Below are 27,312 nucleotides of genomic sequence, written 5' to 3'. Positions count from 1 at the left end.
GGGAGGTGAATTTTTGTTGCCCCCAACTTATGAAACAATTTAGTAAGATGTGAAGGAGTAGAATTTTATTTTAATATGTGCTGAGTATGTGGGGGGGGGGGGGCGTTGCGCACTTGCGCGCACACACAAAGAAATATAGCTTCTAAGTGAGATTTTGGAGAGTTTTGGTGAGAAAATGATGTGTAGGTTAGATCAAAATTCATTGTCAACAAGGTAGAAAGGTATCTCACTTGTAAGGGAACAATTTAATAAAAAGAGACAAAGATATTGTATTTATTAAAAAACTAGAGAAATATGATTTTAAAGAAGTAGTTCTTAGTACTTCAGAAATACAAAACATACTGGTATATCAACTAATTTACTTATATTTATATTTTTTATTCAAGAAAAAACTAAGAAAATTAGAAAGCATTAGAAACTTAAAAACTGAGATATTATTATAAAGGGTCTGTGAATTTATCAGGAGAAATTTGAGGAGTGGTAGCATTTGAAGTAAAAGAGTCACTGAGAGTAAGATGTGGCAACAATAATTATATCACAGCAAAGATAGCAGCAGGAGAGACCAAAAAAAAAGGCAAAGAAGTGAAGTCCCAATTATGGGTTCAAAAAGCTGCTCATTTGGCAGGACCAGGAGATCATTATATACTTCAACAACAATACTAGATGATGACCAGTTCTGATGGACCAGGCCATCCTCAGCAACGAGATCAACCAAATCATTTCTAAATGGAGCAGTAATGAACTGAACTAGCTATACCCAGAAAAAGAACTCTGGGAGATGACTAAAAACCATTACATTGAATTCCCAATCCCTATATTTATGCACACCTGCATCTTTGATTTCCTTCACAAGCTAATTGTACAATAATTCAGAGTCTGATTCTTTTTGTACAGCAAAATAATGTTTTGGTCATGTATACTTATTGTGTATCTAAGTTATATTTTAATATATTTAACATCTACTGGTCATCCTGCCATTTAGGGGAGGGGGTGGAGGGGGGTAAGAGGTGAAAAATTGGAAAAAAAAAAAAAAAAAAGCTGCTCATTTGAAACTATGGTCCTTGGAAGCAACCAGTTAAGAGAAAGCTTAGTTGACCTGTTCCTGAAAGATCAGGACTGATTTTATTGGGCAAGAGTGCTGGTGACATCACCAATATTTTAGCTTAGAATGATAAGTAAGGAGGCTAAACTTCACTGAAGGATAGATCTAGCCTTTAAAATTGAATATTGTGTTTATAAAAGCAAATTGAACAGGTCAGAGAGATGTAATTCAGAAGCAACAAGCATCTATTAAGTACTTCTTCTTTTACATGATACTGTACTAGGTATTGAACATAAAAATATAGATAATAAATAAGTAATTACTAAGTGTCTGCTATGTGCCAGGCACTGTGTTGGGACTGGAGATAGAAAGAATGAAATAATCCCTCCTCACGAGGAATTTACATATTAATGGCAAACTTTCCCTATTCTCAGAGAGTTTATAGTCTAATTCAAAGAAAGTCCAAGCAAAAAAATAATTGTGACACAAGTCAAAATGGAGAAAATACAAAGAAGAAATTCAAGTCACAGGAAAAATTCAGAAAGGAAACAATATTTCTACCTACAAAAGAGCAAGAAAGATTTCATAAAGCAGTACATCCAACTTGGACCTTGAAGAAATGGAGGAATTTCTATAGAGATAGGATTATTTCCATTTCCAGGATGGAGACTAACGTAGGTAAAGGTACAGTGGCAACAGAGGATAAAATGAGAACAGATAAGGATGTGGACCTGTGACTTCATTAGTATATGGAGCTCCCTAATGAGGAAATTTCCTTTATCAGTGTAGATTGTTACCTTCTCTGCAACTTGTAGTTGTGAAAACTTGCCTAGAGTATTGAAGTGAAAGGTCACTTGTGTATATATAACTAGAATGATTTCCGCTTATATAACTAGCATGTGCCAGAAAGGGGATGGAACTCAAGTTATCCCAATTCTGAAGCCAGATCTCTATCCATGACATGCTGACTCTCCGAATGACAACAAAGGAAGAAAAATCATCTAGTTTGGCTGGAAGATAGTAGACATGGAGAGAAGTGTATATGGCATAAGTCTGGAAAAGGTAAATTGGAACCATATTATGCAAACCTTGAATGCCAGACTGTGAAGTTTGTACTTTATTCTGTAGAAAATGGGTTGCCTGTTCAAGATTCTCTAATAAAAGAGCGACATTATCACATTGTTGTCTTAGGTTCACCTACATGGTGATCTGTATTTTAGTTATAGCTGCTGAGGTGTTCTCAACCCTATCATCCTTCAGAGATTCTCACTGAATTCATTCAACTTTCCTTAGGTTTTAGGCATGAAAATTCTCTCCAAGTAGGAATTTGCCTCCTTTTTGTCCTGCATCAGGATGCTCCCTGGAATTTTCTAGAGTGACAAGAATACCCAGCTGGATATGGATCCTCTTACCTTAATCACCTGGTTATTAACATAGCTACTTAGTAGTGTTTCCCTGCAGGGGACCATAAAACACACATTGATGAGAAAAAGCATTGCTGAAATACTTGCCTCTTCTACCAAGCCAGAGAATCCCCTGGATTTTATGGATAGGAAGCTCTTAGAATGTATTATTTTCCATGCTACTGCGCTAGGGTGTAGAATAAAACATGTGTATGTATAAATACACTTAATAATGTTCATAGAGACTGTGTCCGACCTGTGGTAGAGTATTGCAAACTCATATTGGTCTGATCAATCAGACACACTGTCTGTCACTCGACTCTAATATAGTGATGTCAATTTGGTCCTCTTCAAGTACAAAGGACAACAATCAACTAATATATACACTATATGTGGTATATGTATGGATAGACATATAAGACACACATATATAAAGGACATGTGTACATTTTGCATATGGCCAATGGAGGAATTTGTTTTGTTTCACTATAACTATTTGTAACAAAACTAGTTTTTCTTTGTGTTCTCAGTTGAGGAAAAGTAAGAGGGTGAAATGGCAGATTTTTGCTAACTAAATAAAAATAAGAAATAAATGTATATTCATAAAAAAGTACTGGATTTGAAAATCCCCTGGGTTCAATACCTGATTTTGCTCCTAATAATTTTGTCATTTGACCACTTATTTTCCTTCATTGTTAAATAAAGAATTTGGACTCAGTGATCTTTAAGGTCATAGGATTTAGAATCTTTTTATATTTTTATAATGTAAAAAAGTCATTGTGGTTATTAGAATGAAAAGAAGAGGAAGATTCAAGGGAGATACTATGAAAGCAGCTGCACAATTTGGCAACAAATTGCTAACTGAGGCTATTTTTCTATTCTTTCCTCCCTGGGTTTAAAAAAAAAATGCCCTATTATGAAATAATAAATCAACAAATGCTTTTTTTTTCTTTACTTATTTTTTTATTAGAAAAGACACAGGATAAGTAAGTGTTGGTCATTAAAAAATCATCTTTGTCTTTGTCACTAAAAAGTAATCTATGGATTCAGTATATCGTAGTGAAAAACATATTAAAGTAGAAGATAAAGGACTAGATTTGAATTCCTGGCATTAGATATATAACCTTTGGCAAATGGTTCCACCTCTCCAGAGCCTTATTCATCACAATAAAAACTAGATGAACTGGATGACATAAGTTTCCTCCAACTCAGGTATTCTATGACTGTGACATCCTGAAGCAGAAGTCATTAAAGCTTTCACTATTGTAAAATAAGTTTTTCTTTGGGTTTGGCTTCTTATATCTTTTTATAATGTGGTCTAGAAGTGCTCTTTCATCTTGTATCTCTAGAGCTATTTTTCTGTACCTAAAGCTGGCAGGAAGAAGTACCCAGCTCACTAACAGAATAGCTGTGTGCCAGCCAAAGCAATGGTGTGCTAGTGGGTATGATAGTGAACAGAAATAGTTGAAGGCTGTCTGGAAATTGAAATGAGAAAAAAATAAATAAAAGAAGTTATTAATATCCATAGTGAAAATATATTTAATTGCTCTTTTATAGGGGTTACTTACTTCTTCAGAGATTTTTCTATAAGGATCATCTCTTCACAGATAAGGATCATAATCTTTGTGTGCCTTAGTAAATGTTCAGAAATACTATGGTTGGAGGTGTTCATTCTTGGCTAGCCAATTCAGTAGTAATGAAAATTAACTTAAAACCTTGCAAACCTTAAAGCTCTTAATAAATGCCATATTATTTTTAAGTACATAATAATCAACTGCTTATTCAAGTCAGTTCTGATATTATAGGCCAGAATAGAAGAAAAATAAAAGATTGGACCTGTAGAAATTAAGGTTTATTCTCTGAATATATGTACTCATGAGCAGACCCATGTTTTGTTTAACCAAATACAAGTAGGTGTTAGGGAATAAAATCAGTCATCCCATAAAAATCTTTTTAGAAGATTTTTTTCACATAAAGTAGACAATATTTTAAAATAATTTCACATTTATTTTTAAAAGTTAAATAAATTTTTTTTTGAAGTTGGTAGTTTTTCTCCTTCCCTCAGAAATGTTGGCAATGGTTGATATGAAATTGACTCTCAGCCAAACAGTAGATGTATTTGCCAACTTTCTCGTGCAGTGTTCCCCCTGGAACTTGGTCTTTTAGAAAATATATTGTTGTAATTAGACTTTCTTATCAGTGCTTGTGATTTAAGAGAAGTGCAACTTTCCTGCCAACATATTTGACAGTGTTAGGGGAAAAACCTGTTAAAGAAATTGTCAACAGCTTGGATTTTTTTTTTCCATTTTGAGACAACACTTTTATTTTTCCTTCAAAGTCCAGGTTATAACTGCATTCCAATAAAATTATTTTATAACAACTAACTTTATGTATGTTTTCATATTTTAACCCTTTTCAATATAAAGAGGGAACTTTTAAATTCAAGATTAGAAGACAGCATGGTACAACAAAATGGACAAAGGAAGGAGCTTTAATTCTGTAATCAGAAGATCTAAGTTCAAATGCTACCTTCTATAATTGTTACCCATACAACTTTGGGCAAATCACTTAGCCATTCTTTTTTTTTTTTTTTTTATGAAAGTTTTTTATTTTTAAAACATATGCATGGATAATTTTTCAACATTGACCCCTATAAAACCTTGTGTTCCAAATTTTTCCCTTCTTCTCCCCACCCCTTCCCCTAGATGCCAAGTAAACCAAAATATGTTAAACATACTTAACCATTCTTGACCTCAGCTTCCTCATCTATAAAATGAAGTTGAATACCTATATAGTAAGGTCCCTTTTAAGCTCCAAATCTATGTTCTAATGATCTAAAACTGTTCCTTTATCTTAAACTATCAGATAATAGTATGATTAATTAAAAGATTAAATGACTTCTATACCTACACAAAGAATAAATCTTAATTCCTATAACTTCTGTATTTTTTCTTTCGTCTGTTTTGGTTTGTAATATCTGAATTGATATGAATAAGCAATTAAGTAATGATTTTTTTTTCTGATGCAGTTGGGGTTAAGTGACTTCCCCAGAATCACAGCTGGGAAGTATTAAATGTCTGAGATCAGATTAGAACTCTGGTCCTCCTGACTTTAGGGCCGTTGCTCTCTGCACTGCACCAGATAGCTGCCCCCCCCCATAGTATCTCACTTGATTCTCACAGCAATCCTTTGAAGGGTATGTTATTATGCTCTCTTTACAATAAGGAAACTGAGGAACACAGAAATCAAGGAATTTGCCCAGTTAGTGAGAATCTGAAATTTGAACTCAGGTGCTCCAGCCCCAGGACTCTACTGCATCACCTAACTGCCCCAAGCCTGTGTGACGGGCAGCATAGCCCACAATCAAACTACTCCTGAGCCATAGCAGGAGCCCCAGGAGGAGAAGGGGCCAGGACAGCACTTGAAGTTACAGCAGGAGGCCTGCTGCCAGTGTAAACATCAACTTCAAAATGGGACTTGTCAAGATCACAACAGGAGATAGGGGCCATTCCAGGTTCAGGACTCTGCTAGGAGAAAGAAACAAAGAATGAGCCAACACCAAAACCTGAGTTACACCACCAGGAGTCATAGCAACAGATAGGACCAAAACCCAGGAATTCCTGCAGCTGTTAGGGTCTCATCTGAGCTGCCACATCTAGAATCAAGCAGAATTGATCATCCATCCAAGAGTATCTCAGGGTGTATCACCAAGCACAAAGACTAGATCCAAAAACTGGGATTGGAGATATGAATAAAGAGAGGAAAATTCCAAAAATTATTTTAAAATATGAATTGAGAGAAGCTTAAGAAGTATGACTATTGTTGTTCAGTTATTTTTCAGTCATGTCAAGTCTTTGTAACTCATTTAGAATTTTCTTAGCAAAGATACTAAAATGGTCTGCCATATCTTTCCCAGTTCATTTTATAGGTGAGGCAAGCAGGATTAAGTGACTTGTGCATTGCCACATGGCTAGTAAGTATCTAGGCCATATTTGAATTCAAGAAGATATATTTCTGACTCAGGCCCTATATTCTATCCACTGCACTATCTAGCTGCTTCAGTCCAAGAAGTAAAACTAGAAAAAAAAAGACGCAAAAGAGACAATGATTGTAAATAAAAGCATATAGAAGCAAAGAACAATCTGAGAGAAGAGAGTGAAAAGCTGTCATGTAAAAAGAATGTGATCCCTGTACAGGCAAAACACATTGATCTTGAATACAAGATTCAAAAAGATAATTTAAGGACTATTGGTCTCCTAGAAGAACATAACAAACCAAGAACATATGGCAAGAAAACTATTCCAGACTTTCTAATTATAGAAATCAATGTACTAATTAAAAGAATTCACAGATAGCTCCAGAAAAATTAGTTGATTTTGATTGAGTATGCCAAATTATCTGTAACATAAGAGGACTGAAAGTTCCCTTCTAGTCTAATTGTATGATCTTTTAATCCTCTTCATGCCACCCCTGGCTCCTATAAATTTCAGTATGGTGGTAGAGCTTTAAAAATATAACAACCAGGATAGCTAGGTGGTGCAGTAGATAGAGAAAGCACCAGCCCTGGAGTTAGGAGGACCATACATAACCCTTGGCCATCTGTCCCACAAGGATGAGTTAGGAGGACCATATATTTAAATGTCTCAGTATTATATAAAATTCATGCCTTGGAAAAAGTGACCTGGAAATAGGTGGTGCAGTTATTATGAATAATAATTCTGATTTATTTATATAATGCCTTAGTTTACAAATGCCTTTTCATACTTCTTTCTACCAACCTTATGAATTAGAAAGAGGCCACATTTTTATCACAAATTTTTACTCAAGAAGAAACTGAGAGTTAGAAATATTAAATAATTTGCCCACAGTCACATACAGAAGCAGCTTGATTGGGATTCAAAATACAAACCACCTAACTCCAAATCCCATTTTCTTTCCTTTATAATAAATCCCACATTGTATGTATTAACAAAAGTTTGTTGAATTTTCATATGTCATTCAGCAAGAAAGCTACATCATAAGGTTTAAAGTTAGTTTTCTCTTATAATCTTGAATCATCTTCATTTAAGTCTGCTATCTAAAAGGATACAACTGTTGTTAATAGCAACATCCAATAGAAGCAGCAAGGTTGCTGAGAGGGCTTAGTAACTATGTTGTAATGGGAAAAGTAAAGAATTTGAAGATATTTAGGCTGTCAGAGAAGACTTGGGAGGAAAATTAAATATAATCCCCATCATCAGTTATTTTTTAAAATATTCTATTAGTAATTCTCTTTTTAGAGAATTTTTTTATGGTAAGTCGATAAAAACTATAGAAAAGTAGGGTTTAGATTCTTAATTGTTAGAGTTGTTTAGAAGTGATTTGGACTGCCTTTCTAAGAAGTGAGCTCCCTTATATTGAAAGTGTTCAAGCAGAAGCAAGGTGGCCACTTCTTAAAGCTGTTATAAGGGGAATTCTTTCATTGAATAGAACTATATATATATATACTAGGGATACTAGGATGTTACCTCTAAATGCTCTCTCAATTCTAAGATTCTAGAGAAACTATATTATATTTTGAGAAATGACCCTGATTCCTAAGATCTTCCTAGCTATTAATCTTATCTTAATTACTCCCTTCCTAAGATTTAAATTTAATAAATACACATTAGCAAGCCTACTAAACAAGGCAACCATTTTTTCTTTTGACCTAAACAAATAAATATATGAAGGAGGAAAAAAAAAAAAAGAAAACCGTCCAAATGCTGAGAGTAAATAAATCTCCTGTAAACCTGAATCCTTAAAATTTATGACCTGGCAGAATTAGAATCAAGTTCAATTATATGCCTTCCATTCAAAATAACGTCTCATTGGGTTTTTAACATAAATAGAGATTTCCAGTACTCATTAGTTTAAAGTTAGCATGTGGGCTCACAAAAGAAACTAGAAAAGCACTAGAATCCCTAACTTATTAACTTTAAATAAATTAAATTGAATTGAGTTTGGAGGAAGCTTATTTTCCTTTTTTTTTTTCCTGAAACAGCATCTTAGCAGATATGGCCAGTCATTTCAAATGAGAGATTACATTGTTTATCAACCAAAGATCGATTTCCCCCATCCCTTTGGTTTTAAAAAGGGTTCAAAAAAGAAACAGTGGAACATATTGTTTGTTTTTACCTGTGTAATGCTAATCTTAAATCTCATGAGATATAATTTTAAGATCATTGGCTACTGTAGTTATTTATATCACATACTTGGTAGGCTATTAATAAATCAATCAAAGTATGTAGTGCTAATATTAAATAGGAAATTAAGTTTCACTTTAAATTCTGGTAAAGCTTGAAAATATATGGAAAAGAAAACATTTTTATATTATTTTTAAATTAAGTGATATTATTTTTTTTAAAGATAGCATGGTCCAGTGGTTGGGGGGAAATTTTAGAATAAATTCATTGATGACTCATTATTTGGCACAAAGCAAATCTTTCACCTTCCTTTGACCTTTGCTTTTTCATCAGAAAAATAAATGTAAGTAACCCTTGGCCATCTGTCCCACAAGGATGTGATGAATATTGGCAAATGCTTAAAATGGTTTGACAGTTAAATATAAAATGTCACTCATGTTACAAAGGGATAATTTATTGATGAGGTAAGATAGTTAAATGATCAACTTTAAAAGAAACTTATTATGTTGATTCAAAAAAGTCACACAGCTAGATTTATAGATTTGTGATTTCTTAAAACCAAAGCAATATTATATGCTGAATAAGGAGTTAGGAGAATGCCAGCTATTCCACTGATGAATCAATTCATGACCAACTTTGGCAAGTCATTTCTTAGATGTTACAATGGAAAAAGTCTTGAATTTGGACTTGGATCTGGATTCAAATCCTAACTCTGCCTTCTCTTACCTTTGTGAACTTGGACAAATCTTAATATCTGTAGTCCTTCCTTCCTAAATTTTATAATAAAGGTGTTGGTTGGATGAACTCTAAGTTTCTTTTTATCTCTTAATCATCTTATTATGATTCATTGATGGACCTTATTTTTTTTAAGTTCAGTTATTCTTTCTTCAATTACTGACTTCATACTAGAATTATCAACATATGATATGCCTGCATACATCCTAATTCAACTTCATATACTACTTAATGATGAACATACTCTTGTTTTTGTCATCACCTACTAATATTCTGCTTCCATAATCTTGAACTCCAAAACTTTTTATCAGATTACAATCTTTTATCATTTCATCTTTCTGTCTTGTGACCTTCAACCCTGTTCTTCATCCTCATTGTGATTTCTAATCCTTCCAGTTAGGAAGATGAATCTTCCTGAGTCTAGGCCTGGCACTCTGGCCATTGCATTACCTAGTTACACTAAGCAATACTTTTTATACCTGCTCAATCAATTCTCTAGCTACTCAGTTTCAAAAACTTCTTATCCCTCTCCAAGTCTCCCTCCAACCTCTTACCTGAGGATCTGGCCATATATTTCATCCAAATTAATGGAGATTATTCAACTGGCATTTCTGCTTCTCCCCTCATCTCATCTCATTCAGATTCCTTGCTCTGCTATCTCTTCATTTATTTCTGTTTTACATGAATTAGTCCTCATTGCTAAGGTGAACCCCTCCGTTCATGCACACTTTATCCCATTCTAGCAGATAACCCTCTTATCATTCTCAACCTTTCAATAATCTTCATTTTCTTATCAACTACTGCCCTCTTCCCTGTTATCTACATCTCTTCCCCATCCTTTAAAAAGCCATTTTCTTATTTGATTATCCCTATTAATGTTTATCCTATTATCTCTCCTATGGTAGCTAAACTCCTTGAGAAAATTATCTACAATTGACACCTCTGTTTATTCTCTAACAAGCATGTATTAAATAAGTACCGTACTCAGTGCTGGGAATATAAATATAAGCAAAAACAAAACAAAACAAACAAAAACAGTCCTTGCTTTGAAGTTATATTACAGTGGGAAAAGACACATAAAAGAAGTTTAAAATGGGAGAAAGTACCTTCAGAAGGACATGGTAGAGAAAAAAGTCTGGAGAGTCAAGAAGGACATCAAGGGAAGAATGAAGATGTGAATATAGCTGAGCTAAGCACTTACATTAAAATGAAGTTTTTAATAGAAACTCACCAATCACTGGTCTTCATTCATCACTCATGTGATTTTAAACCCTCTGCATTCTGGCTTGGAAATTCATCATTCATTTGAATCTGTTCTTTGCAAAGATACTAATTTTTTAATTAAATTTTATTTTTAAAATCTGCATTTGATCTTTCACATTCCACCTCAACTTAGAAATCAAGAAAGAAAAAAAATTTTTACAAATGTATATAATCAAGAAAAAAAAATCCAACATTGTCCATTCCTCAAACCCATTCCCCCAAAAATGTGTCCATATACTAAGTCCATCACTCCTCTCTCAGGAGGTAAATAGCATGTTTCATCTTGACTTCTCTGGAATTGTGATTGCTCATTATACTAAGAGTTCCTAATTCCTTCAAAGTTACTTATCTTTGCCTCAGTTTATACTAGTCTTCTTAGATTTTTCTGAAAACATATCCTTCATCATTTCTTACAGAACAATAGTATTCTCCACACATATACAATAACATGGTTAGCCTTTTTTTCTTTATGGTTATAGCTCAATCAACTGTGCATTAATGTACCTATTATCCAAAACCACTCCAGTAGTTTCCTTTTTTTGTTAACTACCAATCTAAAGGGTATCAATTTGAATTCAAGAATTATTTAAATGTTCATTTTTCTAATTGTTTATAACTAAGTTAATTTTTCAGATGGTTATTGATAGCTTGAATTTCACTTTCTGAAAACTGCCAATTCATACCCTTAGTCCATCTATCTATTGGACAATAGATCTGATTCTAATAAATTGAATCAGTTCCCTATTTATTAGAAATGAAACCTTCACTGAAGAAATTTTCTGCAAAGATTTTTCCCATTCACATGTTTCTCTTCTAATTTAAGCTGCATTAATTTTATTTGTGTAAAAACTTTAATTTGATGTGATAAAAATTATTCATTTTATCTCCTGTGATCCTCTTTATCTCTTCTTTGGTCATGAATTCTTTCACTATTAATAGATTTGATAATTAATTTCTTCTTTGTTTCTCCAATTTATTTTATGATGTCACCCTTTTTTTCTTTTCTTCTTTTCCTTTTTTCCTGAGTAATATATCCACTTAAAGTTTGTCTTGGTCTATATTATGAGATGTTGCTCTATATCTATTTTCTGCAAGATTGCTTTCCAATTTTCCCAGTAATTTTTTTTTGAATCATGAATTCTTGCACATCTTAGTTCTTTGGATTTATCAAATAGCAAACTATTATCTTCATTTTCTCATATATAAAGTATATCTAATTTATCTTCTTAATAACCTCTCTGCTCTTGAGCAGTACCAAATTATTTTAATGACTACTGCTTTGTGATATAGTTTTAGATCTTATACTATTAGGTCCTTTCTTTTCTACTTTGTTTGCATTAATTCCCTCGATATTCTTTTCTTTTATTCCTCCAGATAAATTTTCTTATTTTTTTCCTACCTCTCTAGAGTAATACTTTGATAATTTTTAATTAGTATGATACTCAATCAAACAATTAGATAATAATTTAGGTAATATTGATATTTTTATTGCATTAGTTTGCCATACTCATGAACAGTTAATATTTCTACATTTCTACATTTAAATCTGTCTTTATTCATATAAATTAAGTTTTATAACTGTACTACTACAGTTTATTTAGCTCTTGGTATTCTGTTTCTTATTTGCTAACCACTCCCCCCTTGCCATAAGTCCTGACTCCCCCCACTACCAATTTCAGTGATAATCAGCATTTTCTGACATGCAAGCAGCATAGTAAAAAAAAAAAAAATGAGATGGACGCTAAAGCATAAAGTACCTGAATATGTTTCTGGGAGATGACTTTGTCACTGATACCCACAAAATTGAGTTAGAAGGATACACAGAGAAACCTAGTTCTTCTGTGAGCCACACTGAGTGACAAATAATGTTCTGTGAAATATTGATATCTTTTCGTATACAAGTTGTTGTATATTCCCCAGAACTGAAGTCTTAATGGAAGTACAAGAATTAATGATTAATGTTGCACATAAGTCCATTGGTCACCTGTTGAGTTAGAATTCTGTTTCACATAAACAAATCATCTAAATGACTTTGATAGACCTCATATAGGTTACAGTTTTTCCCTACTCTAAAACTGGTGTTCAATGTTACTTGTTAAACTTGGGGGAATAAATAAACAACTTAAATGATGCAAGCTAATGTGTTTGTGTAATAGGTTTTTAAATTGTTATTATTATTATTATTATTATTATAGGCTTACTTGGAAAATTTTGTTGTTATTCATTCATTTTTCAGTCACGTCCAACTCTTCATGACCCCATGTAATATTTTCTTGGCCAAGATACTGAAGTGGTTTTGTCATTTCCTTCTCCGGCTCATTTTACAGATGATGAACTAAAGTAAACAAAATTAAGTGCTAAACAAGGTTAAGTGACTTGTTCAGAGTCACATAGCTAGAAAGTGTCTGAGGCCAGAAGAGGACTCAGAAAAATAAGTCTTTCTGACTCTAGGCACAGCACTTTAGCCCCTGCACCACCTAGCTGCCTCCTTGGAAAATATCAAGTATCAATTATGTGTTGTGATCAAATCTTTTCCAGACCTTCTAAAGTCAAAACTTGAGAATGTGAAAGTTCAAATTATTCTTTTCCCAAATAAGAAGATGAACTTTGCAGTTAGGAGATTTGGAATTAGAATGAATCTTTTGAAAAAATGTCATAATTCTTTTCTCTTTTCTTTTCATTACAACAGATATGCCGGCTGCAGCGCCATTTGTCAATAGACCAGTACCAAGGAGACCTTTTTGCCAGTCAGCCAGTGATGTTCATAACTGCAGCCTGTGAACCTCCTTGTGCCACCCTAAGGGAACTCGTGCAGCTATGTGGAGGCCAAGTGTCCAGGAGCACCGTAACAGCCAGTATCTACATTGGTCCGTATAGAGGAAAGAAACAGCCAGAGATCAAGTACTTATCAGAAAAATGGATCCTAGGTAGGAAGTTGATTATCTCTTTAGGAAAAAAAAAAAAAAAAAAAAAGATTCCTATGTAGAAAACATTGTTTGAAATAGAGTTCTGATCTCAGTAAGCATAAGTGCCAACTATCCAGTAATACATTCTTATGGGCTCTAGGGGAGACACAAAGATAAATTTTGATCATCCATCAACAAGAATTAATTAACCATGTACTACTACATGCCAGGAACCATCCTAGAAACTGGGGAGTACAAGTACAAAGAATAAAACAATACTTGTAGGGAGACAAATGCAAAAATACATACACATACAGCATAAATATAAAATTAATATAAATACAAACATACAGAAAGTAGTTAAATGTAAGATAATTATGGGATTCAGGAAAGCTTCCTGCTGGAGCTGAATATTAAAGGAAGAAAAAAACTCTGAAGAAGAGAGCTAAGGAGAAAAGGCCTCTAGGCCAGTATATAGAGTTCTGGAGTCATGAGTTCAAATCTGACTTCAGACACTTATTAGTTGTATAACCCTGGGCCAATCACCCTGTTTCCCTCAGTTCCTCATCTATAAAAAAGAGCTAGAGAAGGAAATGGCAAGCCACTCCAGTATCTTTGTCAAGAAAGCACCAAATGGGGTCATAAAGAGTCAAACATGCCTGAACAACAATAACATTTTCTAATGCTACAGAGCCAAAAATCAAAAGGTCCCTTTGATGCCTTTCTGAACAAAGGAAACTGTATTTAACTTACTTGGCTTAACCAAAATATCACAGCATGCCTAAAATCATAGGATTTAGATCTAGGAAGGATCTTAGAAATCTAGATTTAGGAAATTGACTTGTCCAGGGTTACACAGATGGGAAGTTTCAGAACAAGATTTGAATCTATGTTTTCTGGGTATGAATTCAGTTCTCTTTCTCCTACATCATGCTGAAAATTCTCCTGTGTTTGGAAGGAAAAGCTCATTTCTTTGTTTCTTATTTTTAATAGAACTAAGAAAATGGCAAAGACTTCTAGCAATGTAGAATTACACCATAAAAATATATTATTCAGCTAATGGAACTTTGCACACAATTGCTATTAACAACTCACATCAACAGCTAATCTTTTGAGAGTTTGGAAATTTTTCACTGTACTGAGAGCCAAAATCTGGATCTGCACTGTTATTATTTCCAGGCTGGATAATCCTAATGCTTTTTTCCTGTTTCTTGTGTAGTTTTATTTAGAGTCATGAACAAATCAACTGCTTTTCTTTAGTTCCTGTCATGACTTTCTGTTCCCTGATGTTCCTGGTCCCTTGATCATGTTCTTGCTTCTTAAATCCAGACTGGATTTTTTATCTTGTCTTTTATAATGTGAATCTGTAGAGTAAGTTTTTGTTTACACAATAGAATCCCCATTCTGTTTTTTATTTGTCTTTTGGTATGCCATCTATGGCCTGGATGACATCCGGCTATTGTATATGTTGAAATTTTTAGCTCTCAGGCCTCTGACATCTTCACCTATATAAGATTATGGCTTCTGTGTCACAAAATACCAGCCAAGTTCAAGTTCACCATGTCATGTCTCTCCTAGTTCTTTAGATTTCAGAGCATTTACTTGTTGTAACTCTTAGTTCAGATGCTACCGTTTCTGGAATATTACAATGAAAGGAAATTTTTATTGGTAAATGTAAGTCAACTCTTTCTGTGCATAAATAACTGTTTCCAGAGGAAACATGATAGTGAAAATAACACAGAATTAAAATTCATGAGATTTGGATTCTAGGCCAAATTCTGCCACGATGTCCATAACCTTGGACAAGTCATATAATCTCTTTATGTCTCAGTTTCCTTATCAACATGCTAGAGATATAATTCCTATTATATCTCCTTCATAAAATTGTGGTAAGATTAAAATATATATACATATATATTTTATATGGATATGAAATATATATGAAAATATATATATGAAAAGATTTTTAAAAGTAGAAAGTATAATAAAAATGTATACTATTGATGCTACAAAAATATTACATCAATACAAATAGTGACATATATTTATATATAATATATAGGTAACAGTTGCATTTTGGTAGCACCTATAAAGCAAAATCAGGATCAGCAAATTTTATCTTCATTTTGCCTTCTATTTTGTAAAAAGAGAGACATTCCTGTAAATTGTGTACCCCAAATCTTTTAAAGTCACCATAAGAACAAAGTAAATCTTTCTTAAATACAAATCAGATAGAAAATCAATACTTTTTACAATGAAATAAGAATAGTAATTCTCAAAAACTAGATCATAAACTAAAAATTTTCTAGCTGGAAATACTAGAAGGTATGATATGGCAGTTTTGGAGAGCCAAAACCCTAACTCCCTGTAGAGTCCTAACCAATAGTCTGGTTTGGATTCATAGGGCTTTGAGCAGGCCAGAATCTTAAAAAAATAATCTCATCTAATCTCTCTAATTTTTCAAGTAAAGAAATTGAAACCCAAATGGGTTAAATTACTTTCCTAAGTAAGTAGCAGAACTTAGATTCTTTGACTTCAAATCCACTGTTCTTTCCACTTGAAATTTTGTCTTTCTGGCTTTGAACCAGATTCTTAGCCACTGGAAACAGATCTTAGGGGACCTTCAAATTACATTATAGCAAATTTAAGAGACGTAGTTCAAGGATGATTCATTTTTTATCCATTTGTTTTATGCAAAATTACTGTGTATTTAGTTTAGGTTTTTTTTTTTTTTTTTTTTAATAATGAAGGTAGATTTTACAATCTTGTTTTCCCTATTCATTCCCAAGAGCAAGTTGTATTTCCCTGAAATACATTTATACTAGGGATAAGATTCCTATTGAATCATTGAAACATAAGGGGAAATGAGGACAGTTAAAAGAGAAAGCACTTGTTGACACTTGAGACTTGTAATTTTATTAGTATGGGTTCTCCTTTCATCCACACATATCCCAAGCCCAGTAGGTCTTAGTAGATGGTCTTAAGAGAGTCATTATGGGAAAAAAAAATTCATCATTCTACATCTATCTGGTAATGAGCCTCCTTTAGCCAGATTATTCTTCAGACATCCAGTTGGAAGCTCAAAGCTTTTTCTAACCTCGAGAGGCAATGTGAAAAAGTGGGAAAAATACTGGCTCTGGAGCCAAAGGACCTAAGCTGATATTTACTACTTTTATGATAATAGGTAAGACACATCTCTTTGGGCTTCATCTGTAAAATGAGGGTGGTAAACTAGAAAGACACTTGCATCTCTTAATCAATAAACCTTTGCTGATGTAGTTTTGGGAACCTAGAAAGACATTGAATAGTGCTTAAGAGGAGTCTGCTTGAAAATAAGTAAGACAAAGTAAAGTAAATTTCAGACTTTCAGAGGAATTAACTATTATTGTTACGTGATATTGGGCATTACATTTTATATTTGAAAAGTACTTTATATTTTAAAATATTTTATATCTTTATAAAGTGCTTCTTTATATCGCTTTATATTTGTTTCCTCATAACAATTCTGAGATAGGATCATAAATCTGGAGCTGGAAGAGACCTTAAAGATCATTTGATTCAACCCCCTCATCTTAAAAATGAGGAAACTAAAATATGGAGCAGTTAAATAATTTATTCAAAGTCATATTGGAAGTACTAAGTTTTTGAACCCAAGTTTGTGACTCTGAATGCCATTTGGCTCTTTCCTATGCACCAAGATCTCTCTTAAGCTTAATATTTGCTTATCTAATTTTACTTCTCAGAAAAAAAAAAAAAACTTCTCTTTTTTCAGGGAAAAAATTTTGAATCATAGGATTTTAGAAGTTTAAGGAACTTTAGAAATAATATAGTCACTCATTTATTTAATAAGCAAGAAAATTGAGGTCCAGAGAAAGGAAAGAATTAGCCCTAGGTAACCCAGAAGGGGAGATACGGGACTTAATCCTAGATCTCCTATTAAGCATTTGCTCTTTTCCATGTATATTATATTCTAGTGATAAAGAACAGCTTGGAAGTCTCTGTCCATGATAACCTCCCAGGTCTGTTATTTTTTCTAACACAATTATCTTCCTTCATCCTTTCATCTTTTTAGGCATTATCACTGATAGTTGGCTTGTATGTCTTGTAAGACATTTCTATTGTGAGGTTTCTTCATTATCTGTGCCATATTCAAGGAATAAGACAAGGAATAAATTATCATATAATTTAGTGGAAATATAATGAAGTTAGATTTTGCCAAAAACAACTCTTAACCTCAGCATGATTTCCTTATGTAAACTTTTTTTTTTTTAAATTTCAAACCTTCCTATAATGTAGGGGATAAAAGGATTCACTTATGTCATAAAATCCTTTCACACATCAGAGATTGTTTTTCCAGATTGATAACTTCAGCCTAATGCTCAAACTGCTGTCTATTTCCTAAATGTACAGATCTATCCAGCCAAGGTCAATCCTTTAGAATTCACATAAGATTTAGAGCTAAAGCAGACTTTAGAGATCATATCACAAAAGAGAAGGGTGAGGCAAAGACTATCCTCCAGATTCTTTGACTGGTAGTCCAGGTTTCTTTTCTCCATGCCAGGCTGCCTGGACTTCTTATTTTCGAATCAACCACTTAAATCACACTGAGACTTTAGCAACCAATAAATAGTTTAACAACAATTTAAGAAACGGCTATATAATTTGAAGCTATGACTTCGGGAAATATGGAAGGTTATCTTCTGTGTCTAGTTGTTTTCAAGGCATTCTTTCAAACTGTTAGCACTGAAATGATTGAAAACTTAAACTGTTAGTTAAAAGGCTATAATTTTCCAGAACAAGCAGGACCAGAATTACCAAGGATAAATGTGGTTTTGTTTCAGGCACCACCAACATGAGGCAAGATACTTTTTCCTTGCGAGGGCATGTGTCCATATTTCTGCACAAAGTTACTATCTTACTTAGTATTCCTCTAGAGCTTCAAGATTTAGTCAACCTGTACAACTCTGGCAGAGACAGTGAAATGATTTTCCACAGAGTTTTAACTCCTTCCTGCAAACTGTGCTTCCTTCTTCTTTGGTTTTGGTCTCTACCATCTTGGAACCGAACAACAACTAAATGAATGATCTCCAAACACAATTTTACATAGTTACTCTAATTATATCTATTGACTTTTTTTGGCCACAGAGAAAAGACTCATGTGTGTTTCTGTGTGTGTGTGTGTGTGTGTGTGTGTGTGTGTGTGTGTGTGCAAGAGCCACCTCTTCCTGAGAGAGGTGAAGGAAGGGTTGTAGGGGAAAAATTCTAAATGTAACATGAGGAGGAGGGAAAAAAGTGCTCTTATGAAATTATCTTATCTTTTTCCTCACCTGAGAATGTGAAGAGAAGGGGGTGCCATGGGAGAGTAGAGAAGAGTTGAAAAAAGGTTTGGAATAGCCCCTGTGGTTAAGGAGAGAATCAATTAGAGTGATTTGATAGTTGTTGGCACTAAAATGAGAGAGAACGAATTAAAATATGAGTGGATAGAAGTGGATAAATGGAGATTCTGAATATTTAAAGTATTTGTTAACAAATTCCAAAGCATGACCATAGCATTTCTTGGTGAGTTAAACATGTAGTATATTTCTCTCAGATTTCATTGGGTTCCATTCATCTGATTTTGCTCACTATTTGCTATGTGCTGGGCAATTTTATTATCCATTTTCTCAATCATGATATTTGAGATCTTTATTTCAGTTTTTTTTTCCCTCTGATCTTTGGTATCTAGATAGGAGTATGATAGAGCCAGCTTTAACTGACTTTTAAGAGTTGATTATTAAATTTTCATTATGAGCATTTACACCTCAAAAATAAATAATTGCTACAAAATAGAGCTGATTTATTGTTTTGCTAATTATGTAGATTGAAGAAAGTGTTAATATTGCATATTTTGTTTGTTAAATATTTACCAGCATATCTCTGATTTGCTCTATAGTATAGTGGAAGATTCAGAGAATGAAGTCATCACTGGACTGAAGGCTAGGTGACTGGAAGTTAACAATTACAATAACAATGATGATGATGATGATGATGATGATGATGACATTTATATAGCTCTTTATAAATCTCTTTAACATTTGTAAAGTGATTTACATTTATCATCTCATTTGAACCTCATGATTTTCCTCTACATACAGTTCTCAAGTGTTCTTTCAATCTTTTCTTTTGGCAGCCCATCAAATATTCCATTTACCTTTCCTTACTTATCTTGCTTTGCCTTACCACTTAGCTTTTCTTTTTCCTTCTTGAGCCTTCCTCTTCAGATACTTATTCCTCAATTATCTTTTTATCTTCCTTAATCCTTCCTAATCCTGTTATAAGCACAATTTAATCTATTTCATGCCTGTTTTTTCAGGCTTTTTTCAAAAGAGAAAGGAAGGAAATAGGAAAGAGCATTTATATAGTGCCTACTTTATGTTAGGCTCTCTGTTAAGCACTTTTTATTTTAGTTTATTTATTTATCCAATACTTTTCCTAAGTTACATTCAAAACAAAACAAAACAAAATTCACATTTGTTTTTAAAATTTTTGAATTCTAGGTTCTCCCCTTTATCCTTTCCCACAAGTAGGAAACCACATATGAACTTACGTAAAACATTTCCATAAAAGTCAAGTTGTGAAAGAAAATATAGATCTGTCTAGTGAAAATAAAATAAATGAAAATAAAAACCCTGAAGAAAAATTAAGTTAAAAAGAGAGAGAGAGAATGCTTCAATCTGACCTCAGACATAATCAGTTCCTTCTTTGGATATGGATAAGTTTTTTCATCATAAATCCTTCAGAGCAGTAATGGATGATTGTAATACTGACAATAGCACAGCCATTTATAGCTAGTCATCCCAGAACATTGCTATTACTTTGTATTTAATACATTTCATTTTGCTTGAGTTCATGGAGGACTTAACTAGTTGTTGTTGGGTTGTTATTTTTTTTTTCTTGAGAGCATCCTGCTCATCATTTCCCATAGAGCAAATAATGTTCCATCACAAACATATACCATAGTTTATTGAACCATTCCCCAATTGATGAGCATCCTCTTAATTTCCAATTTTTTTGCCCTAAAAAGACAGCTGCTATGAATATTTTGTGTACATATAGGTCATTTTCCTTTCTTTTTTTTATTCCCTTTTGATATTCATGCTTAGTGGTGTTGTAAGGCCAAGATATGCATGAATAGGTCAAGATATGCATGAATTTCTAGCTTTTGGGGCACAGATTATATCTTTTGATTGTTTATCAATTGGGGCATAGCTCTGATTTTTTATAAATTTGACTGTTCCCTCTAAATTTAAGAAATGAGGCCTTATCAGAGAAACGTGTATGCTAAGCATTTTTACAAATGTATTTCATTAAATCCTCTGAGCAATACTGCATCATAGATATGTTATTATCCCTATTTTATAAAAGGGAAAACTGAAGCAAATAGAGCTTACATCATTTGCACACAATTAGTAAGTGGCTGAGGCAAGATCTGAATAGATTTCTTCTTGATTCCAGGATCAGCACATTCTACTCTATAGCTACTTGAAAACCCAGAAATAATATTTAAACTTGGAAAGTGTTCTTCAAATTTTCTTTTATTTCTTCCATATGCAATTCCTGGCCTTTTCCACTAATCAAAACCTCTCCAAATTGCCTCTACAATTTTCTTCTTAGTATTTTAATGCTCAAATTTTCTCTAATCCTATTTTTTTGTCATGGAAACAATTAGTCAAATCAATTCTATTTATCCTACTCTAGATCTTGAGTAACATTTCAGGAATTCAGGAAAAGGATTGGTAGAATCTATGGATTAAAATTTTACAATGGAATCTGTTATGATAGGGAATGTTCAGAAATGAAGTTTTGAAAATACAGAAGGAAACAATTTGAAGAAATTAATGAGGATGCATAAGAAACTCACTAACCAATTTAAGATTTTTTTTTAAATGTATAGATCATGGAAACAAGAACAGGCAAGAGAGGATAGATATATGAATAGAAGAACCTTAATATAAGGAGTCCTCAATCTACAAATGAACTAGTGCTGTCACAGGCAGTCAACAAAAAGAGGGATTTTAGCAACATTGAAGAAAAAAAGGAAATTTCAGAAGGAATAGGACTTTGCTTGAAAAGAGAGACAAAGTGAATTTAGCTATGCATTTCTTACTTTCCATATGTTCTCTTTCCCAAGGAAAATGACCTTTGCTCAGGAAATGAAAGAACTAAAATTTTAAAGAGGTAGGTGTCAGCATACTTGAGTTGCCAGCACATTGCAGTTGCACGGCAGATAAATGATGTTTGTAGATTTGCTCTGCCTGTTCATGTAGTGTGATTTAAACCTTTTTCTTCCTTTTGTTTTTTCTTTTTTTTTAAATCAGTGATAGAGAAGGAAGGTTTGGGAAGGGGGTGAGGGGAGCAATCTAAGTAGAAGTGAAATAAAATTTGAATCATTGTCTTTTTCTGAAGGAATCTGGTAAAAAACACCTTAAATAAATAAATTACTTTAAAAAAAAAAAAAACATTCATGTCCTAACTTAGGACTAAGAGGATTTTATTATGAACAAGTATCCGCTTAAAAATAGTGAGGAAACATTCATTATGTATTTTCTTTGTTTGGAACACTGTGCTACACATTGGTAGAGGTTGAAGGAGAATCCTTTAGAAAGCTGTCAGTATAAAGGAAACATCATCATTATTAGGAAAATAAAACACATAGATCAAAAAATGGAAGACAACTTAGGAAATAACTTACATTTCTAACAAGTTCAAAGTAATGTTTTCTTGAGATCTGATTAAGCTGACACCATCAGCTTAATATATGTTTGTCCATAGGATTAAAAGTAATAAAGGGGTAAAACCTTGATTCCTTTCTTTAGGAAGGAATCAAGATCACCCAGACATATCACTGGATATAGATTTCTGACTGCAAAGCTACATGTCAAAGATCAATGCCTTAAGTACACCTTATATTTTTAAATACAATTTTAAAGCAAAATTGTTTTGTTCAATTGATAAACAACCTAAAGATGGTAAATGAAATTCCAAATTTCATAAAAAATCATAAAACAATGCTATTAAATGACTGCCTTCCCTAGCTTCCCTTTATTCATCTGTAATAGGAAAAAAAGTGAGAACAGGAAATGGAATATATATGTATGTGTGTATGTATGATGGGGGGGGGGTGTATGTGTGGGTGTTGCTTAGTGTATCTTGCTTGAATAAAGATCATTTGGTTTTGATGGATAAATCAGTGTCTCTTCTTAACTTTTGATAAGTGGACACATTCATTTGTTTAATTTCATTTCAATTGCTTTAAATTTCTCATTGGTGAGTCTATTCTTAGAATGTTTCCTTTCTGATGGCTATGGTTCAGATTAATAATTTCATATTCCCATTGATTAATTCTTGCCTCCTACCCCACCTCCTACCAATTTGACAACCAAATCTTAAAACCAAAATATCCAAAACATGGAGCAGAGGAAATCAACAGAGCACAGTGATATATCTAGATCCTATTAGAAGCAAAAGTTCAAGCTAGAGCTGACAAATAACCTAGCAGATATTTTCTAATTGCTAATAAATTAAAACATTCTTAGATTCTCATATTCCATAATTATAGTTATTTTTGTTTACTTTTAAGAGATTTTCTCAAGGGTTTTTTTTTTTCATGAAAATGTTTTTTTAATGTAGAAAAATGTATCTTTTAGATTTTTCTTGATGCATTATTGTCATTAAACTGCCATTAGCAAGCAACTTTGAACCAGTGAACATTGTGTATTGCAATACAAAATGTGCTCTGTTTTTGGCAGCACAAGGTCCAAAAGCATAAAGGAAAATTTTATGAACAAAACCTTTATTCCTGATTTATGCCAACATCAATGATGACGTATTCTAAAAATCAGTGGAAAAGAGGAGGAAATGCCAGTTAGGGACATACTGAGTTGTTTGCCTGAAATTAAAAGTTCTGAACTTTTATGTTTAATCCTTCGGAAGTAATAATAGCATCTCCTGCTTCTATAACACTTTAAGATTTGCATAACACATTCATCACAATAACCTCATGATAGATAATGGAATAGTATATATCTCTTTTTCACAAATGAGGACACTGTTCTAGAGGTAAAGTGACTTACCCACAATCACACAGTCATTCCAACTCTGACTTTATTGCTCTTTCTACATACTGTGGATATCTCTATAATACCTAGCAAGTATTTTAAAATTCACAAAGTATTTTGTGTTTGCTATCTTATTTGGTTCTTGCTTGTCCTTCTTGCTGCTAAACCACCAAAGGTGGAGACCAGGAAGTCTAAATAAGATCATCATTACAGTTGGACTTATTTGTTGCTATATTTGATGAGTAGCTGAGAGGCTAAGTTTCACTTAGTTAGTTTGACTAAGAATTTAATAGGAAATCAATTATTCAAAATTCCAGTAAGGTAAATTGATTCAACCACTATTGTCCCTCAAAGTATTTAGCCTCATCTTAGCTAATCCTTATAGTTTTATCCTTAATTTACTTTGTGGAATCAGAAGCACTTAATGTTTTAGGCACCTTCTTTTTCTTTGTTAAACAATTCTCCTCAAAGATCTCTAGTTTTGAAAAAATAATAAGCCACAGACTCCTGAGAACCCATATTGCATCCTATTTCAAATGTTGTACTGTTCTATTCATAACATTATATATAATTGATAATATTAGTTTCTACACTCAGAGTATTCAGTGGAATCAATTCCTTCTTGCAATCTGCCAACATCACTTCTGCTCTCCCCTCCTCATTTTCTACCTTCACATTATTGTGATAAGAAGGCAAGGTAATAGAGTGAAAAGAGCACTAGAGTAAGTCATGAAGCAGGTATTTGAGTATTGCCACTAACTATCTAGGTATGATTCAGGACAAGTCATTTTACCTTTTCAAGACCCAGATCTTCACCGATAAAAGAAAAAATTTGGACTAGCTCATTATTTCCCAAATTACTTTCTCCATAATGCTTTGTCACAAGGTAAAAAAGAAGGCCTTCTCTAAGAATACTTCAGTGCTTGTGATAATTTAATTCCTAAAATATTAAGTACAAAATTGTGTATATATCAAAAGAAGATGGAGAAAACACTGGTGTGCATGCAGGCCTGTTGGAACTGTTTGGAAGAGGCCAGTGAGGGCAGCAAGGTAAGAAGAAGGTAGTACTTAATAGGAAATGAGTAAGCCAAATGTAGAGGGAAACAGGTAGGCAGGAGTATAAGTATATACTTCTGCTGAAAGCAAGTAGGGAAGTTTGCCTCTGAAAAAGTATGGCTCATTCAAAAGAAATAGCAGAAGTAAAAGGATGACACAAGAAATGCTAGTGTTTGTTCAAAGATATATACATGTAAGGAAATCTAGGAATGAACCAGGACAATATAATGGAGATCATTTGTGTGATAAACAAAACAAGAAGCTGAATGTAGACACTGGAAAATACTGCAGACCACCTGGACAAATAGGAAATAGATGAAGAATTCAGGAAATAGATGACAAAACTGGCACAGAAGTACAGAAGTATGATGTGTAGTAATAATGGAGAATTCCAATTATCTCAGTATTACCTAAATCCTCTCTCTGGCCCTAAAAGAGAACTAATAATTTCTTGATTTGCTTAATGAAAACATCTTCTTTCAAGAAGTTGAGGAAACAACTTCGAGAACTTCTTTTTCTAGAAGTGATTTCCAACAAGAAGAAATCTAGTTAAGGGACTAGAAATGATGATAATTTGGGAGAAGTGACAGCTCCATCTTAAAATCTGGGCAAGAGGAATAGAGGGAACACATTCTTGTATAATATTGGGAGATATTGGGAGAAGTCTTTTTGAAAGGTTTTAGAGAAAGGAGAGATAGGATCCCATGAACTAAAATTTTTCAAGGGAAATCAGCCAAATATGGGAGTACCTGTAGGAGAAAATATTGAAGACACAGAGAGGGGAGTTGGCTAAAGAAATCAACATTGTTGCACAGGTAATCATTTGCCAATCAATTTATATTTTCAAAAGTCACAGACGGGAAGTAGACTGAATATTTAAAAACATGGCATAAAGTCATAAAAAAAGTTTTGACAGTGCAAAAGCTCAAAATGAAATTGGTAAACAAACCAAGAATGATAAAGGTAGAAAAAGGCATTCTGAATTATAGTTGGGGGAAGAGAATAATTAAGGAAAAGTCAAGTCCATCTTAGAGAAAAAGTATTTAGAAAGTACATGACAGCAGTTTTCAAACATTTGAAAAGCTAATACAGTGTGTTCAACTGTATCAGAGACACATTTAGTGTGTCTACAGTAAGTTTTAATGACTTAACACTGCCCTAAAACATTGGGGATACCATATATGGGGATAATAATAGGTTACTTTGATATAACACTTTAAATTTTTCCCAGTGCTTTAAACAAAACTATAGGTACTAGATATTATTGATCCCCTTTTACAAATGAGGAAATAGACTTTGAGAAGTTATATGATTCATCCATTATCACAAAGCTAGTAAGCTGCAGAGGCAGTTTGAATACAGGTCTTTCTGCTTAGTCTCAGAAATGGAAGGAAAGTACAAATGATCAAAAAAAGAGAAAATGTTTGAATAATTGCATCCATTCAATAATGAAACATTTTTGTGTGTAAGAGTGAGCTTACTCAGATTACCTTCCATTTATACAACATATTACATTTATGTACATTTTTTGCATATTTTCTCCATTAGAATTAAAGAATTTTAAAAACAGGGTCTGTGTTCTTGCCTTTCTTTGTATCCCTAGAATATTTTTTATAGCATTTCATAGTACTTGCTACAAAAATAAGTGTTTAAAAAATGCTTGTTAACTGTCACTGGAAGTGTTCAAACAGTCTGGATGACCATATGAAAGGCAGGATTCTTATACTGAATATCAACTTAGATTAGATGATCTCTAAATTCACTCTCAGATTCAGATCTCAGATTCATGATTCTTTTGGTGAGCAACAAAGCAAAACGACAATAGTGACTTATGTTCCAAAACCTTTCATCATAATATTCTTAAACACATTATGCAAATACTTCTAGGCCCATTAGACAAATAGAAAACAGACATAAACAAATAAAATGATTTGCCCACTGTACTATAAAAAGGGTAAGTGCCAGTGGTCTCACAGGTATATGTCTAAATTAGACCACACAGAAATATAGGCACTAAATTCCTATTTCCATTTATGCCAAAACTTGTCAGAATGATTTTTTAAAGTTGTCTTGGGCTTTACTCCTATATAGCTCACTTTACTACTGCTCTTTTTTTCAGCCAGATAGGATTGACATTATTCTAACATCTGTCCTTACATTTGCATTTTATTGGGTGTTTAAGGAATATTCATATAATCTGACAGTGGAATTTCTGGATGTGGTTATCTTCAGATGCCAAGTAAACTTGGATAAAAATCATTTATCAAGTTTGTGTTTACAGTCAGGAATTTAGGGCTGTAGTGAATCCCTAGACACAGATATTTTGGCTTCTAGCCATCTTTGAGCTGTCAAATGACCCTTTGTTCTCACACTTGTGTTTATTTAGTGCTTTTATATATATTGTGTCATGAGATCACTTGTTAGAAGACCACAATGTAGAGTTCTGTTCTCAGGCAGAGGCAAAAGGTCTTAAGGTATACCACAGTGAAAGAATTTCCAACTTTTTTGTTAATTTTTTTCATTATTTTTCAATATCTTTTTTTCTCTTAGTTATGTTTTTGTAGTTAGCTAGTTTGTTCATCCTTTGCAGATATTAAGGTTGTTGAAAATTAAGTATATGAGGGGCCAGGACATAAGAATAAATGA

At 33.1% G+C, this 27,312-nt stretch overlaps 1 protein-coding gene across 6 annotated transcripts in view; it reads left to right on the top strand.

Moving 5' to 3' along the window:
- MCPH1 (microcephalin 1) overlaps positions 1-27,312 on the top strand; it is a 336,480-nt gene that overhangs the window by 302,642 nt on the left and 6,526 nt on the right. For 5 of the 6 annotated variants that reach the window (XR_004231848.1, XM_031951145.1, XM_031951144.1 and 2 more), the window contains one exon: positions 13,297-13,534. Coding sequence is in view for 5 of the 6 variants with exons in the window: in XM_031951145.1 (XP_031807005.1) it covers positions 13,297-13,534 (238 nt within the window). In the remaining variant the exon portion in view is untranslated. Of the gene's footprint in view, positions 1-13,296; positions 13,535-27,312 lie in introns of those variants that run through there. The other variant, XM_031951142.1, reaches the window with a different exon arrangement.

The sequence above is a fragment of the Sarcophilus harrisii genome, chromosome 2, assembly GCF_902635505.1.
Source record: "Sarcophilus harrisii chromosome 2, mSarHar1.11, whole genome shotgun sequence".
In the NCBI taxonomy this organism is placed as follows: Eukaryota; Metazoa; Chordata; class Mammalia; order Dasyuromorphia; family Dasyuridae; genus Sarcophilus; species Sarcophilus harrisii.
The sequence above is the reverse complement of the archived record's forward strand: the minus strand, read 5'-3'. Positions and strand labels throughout refer to the sequence as shown.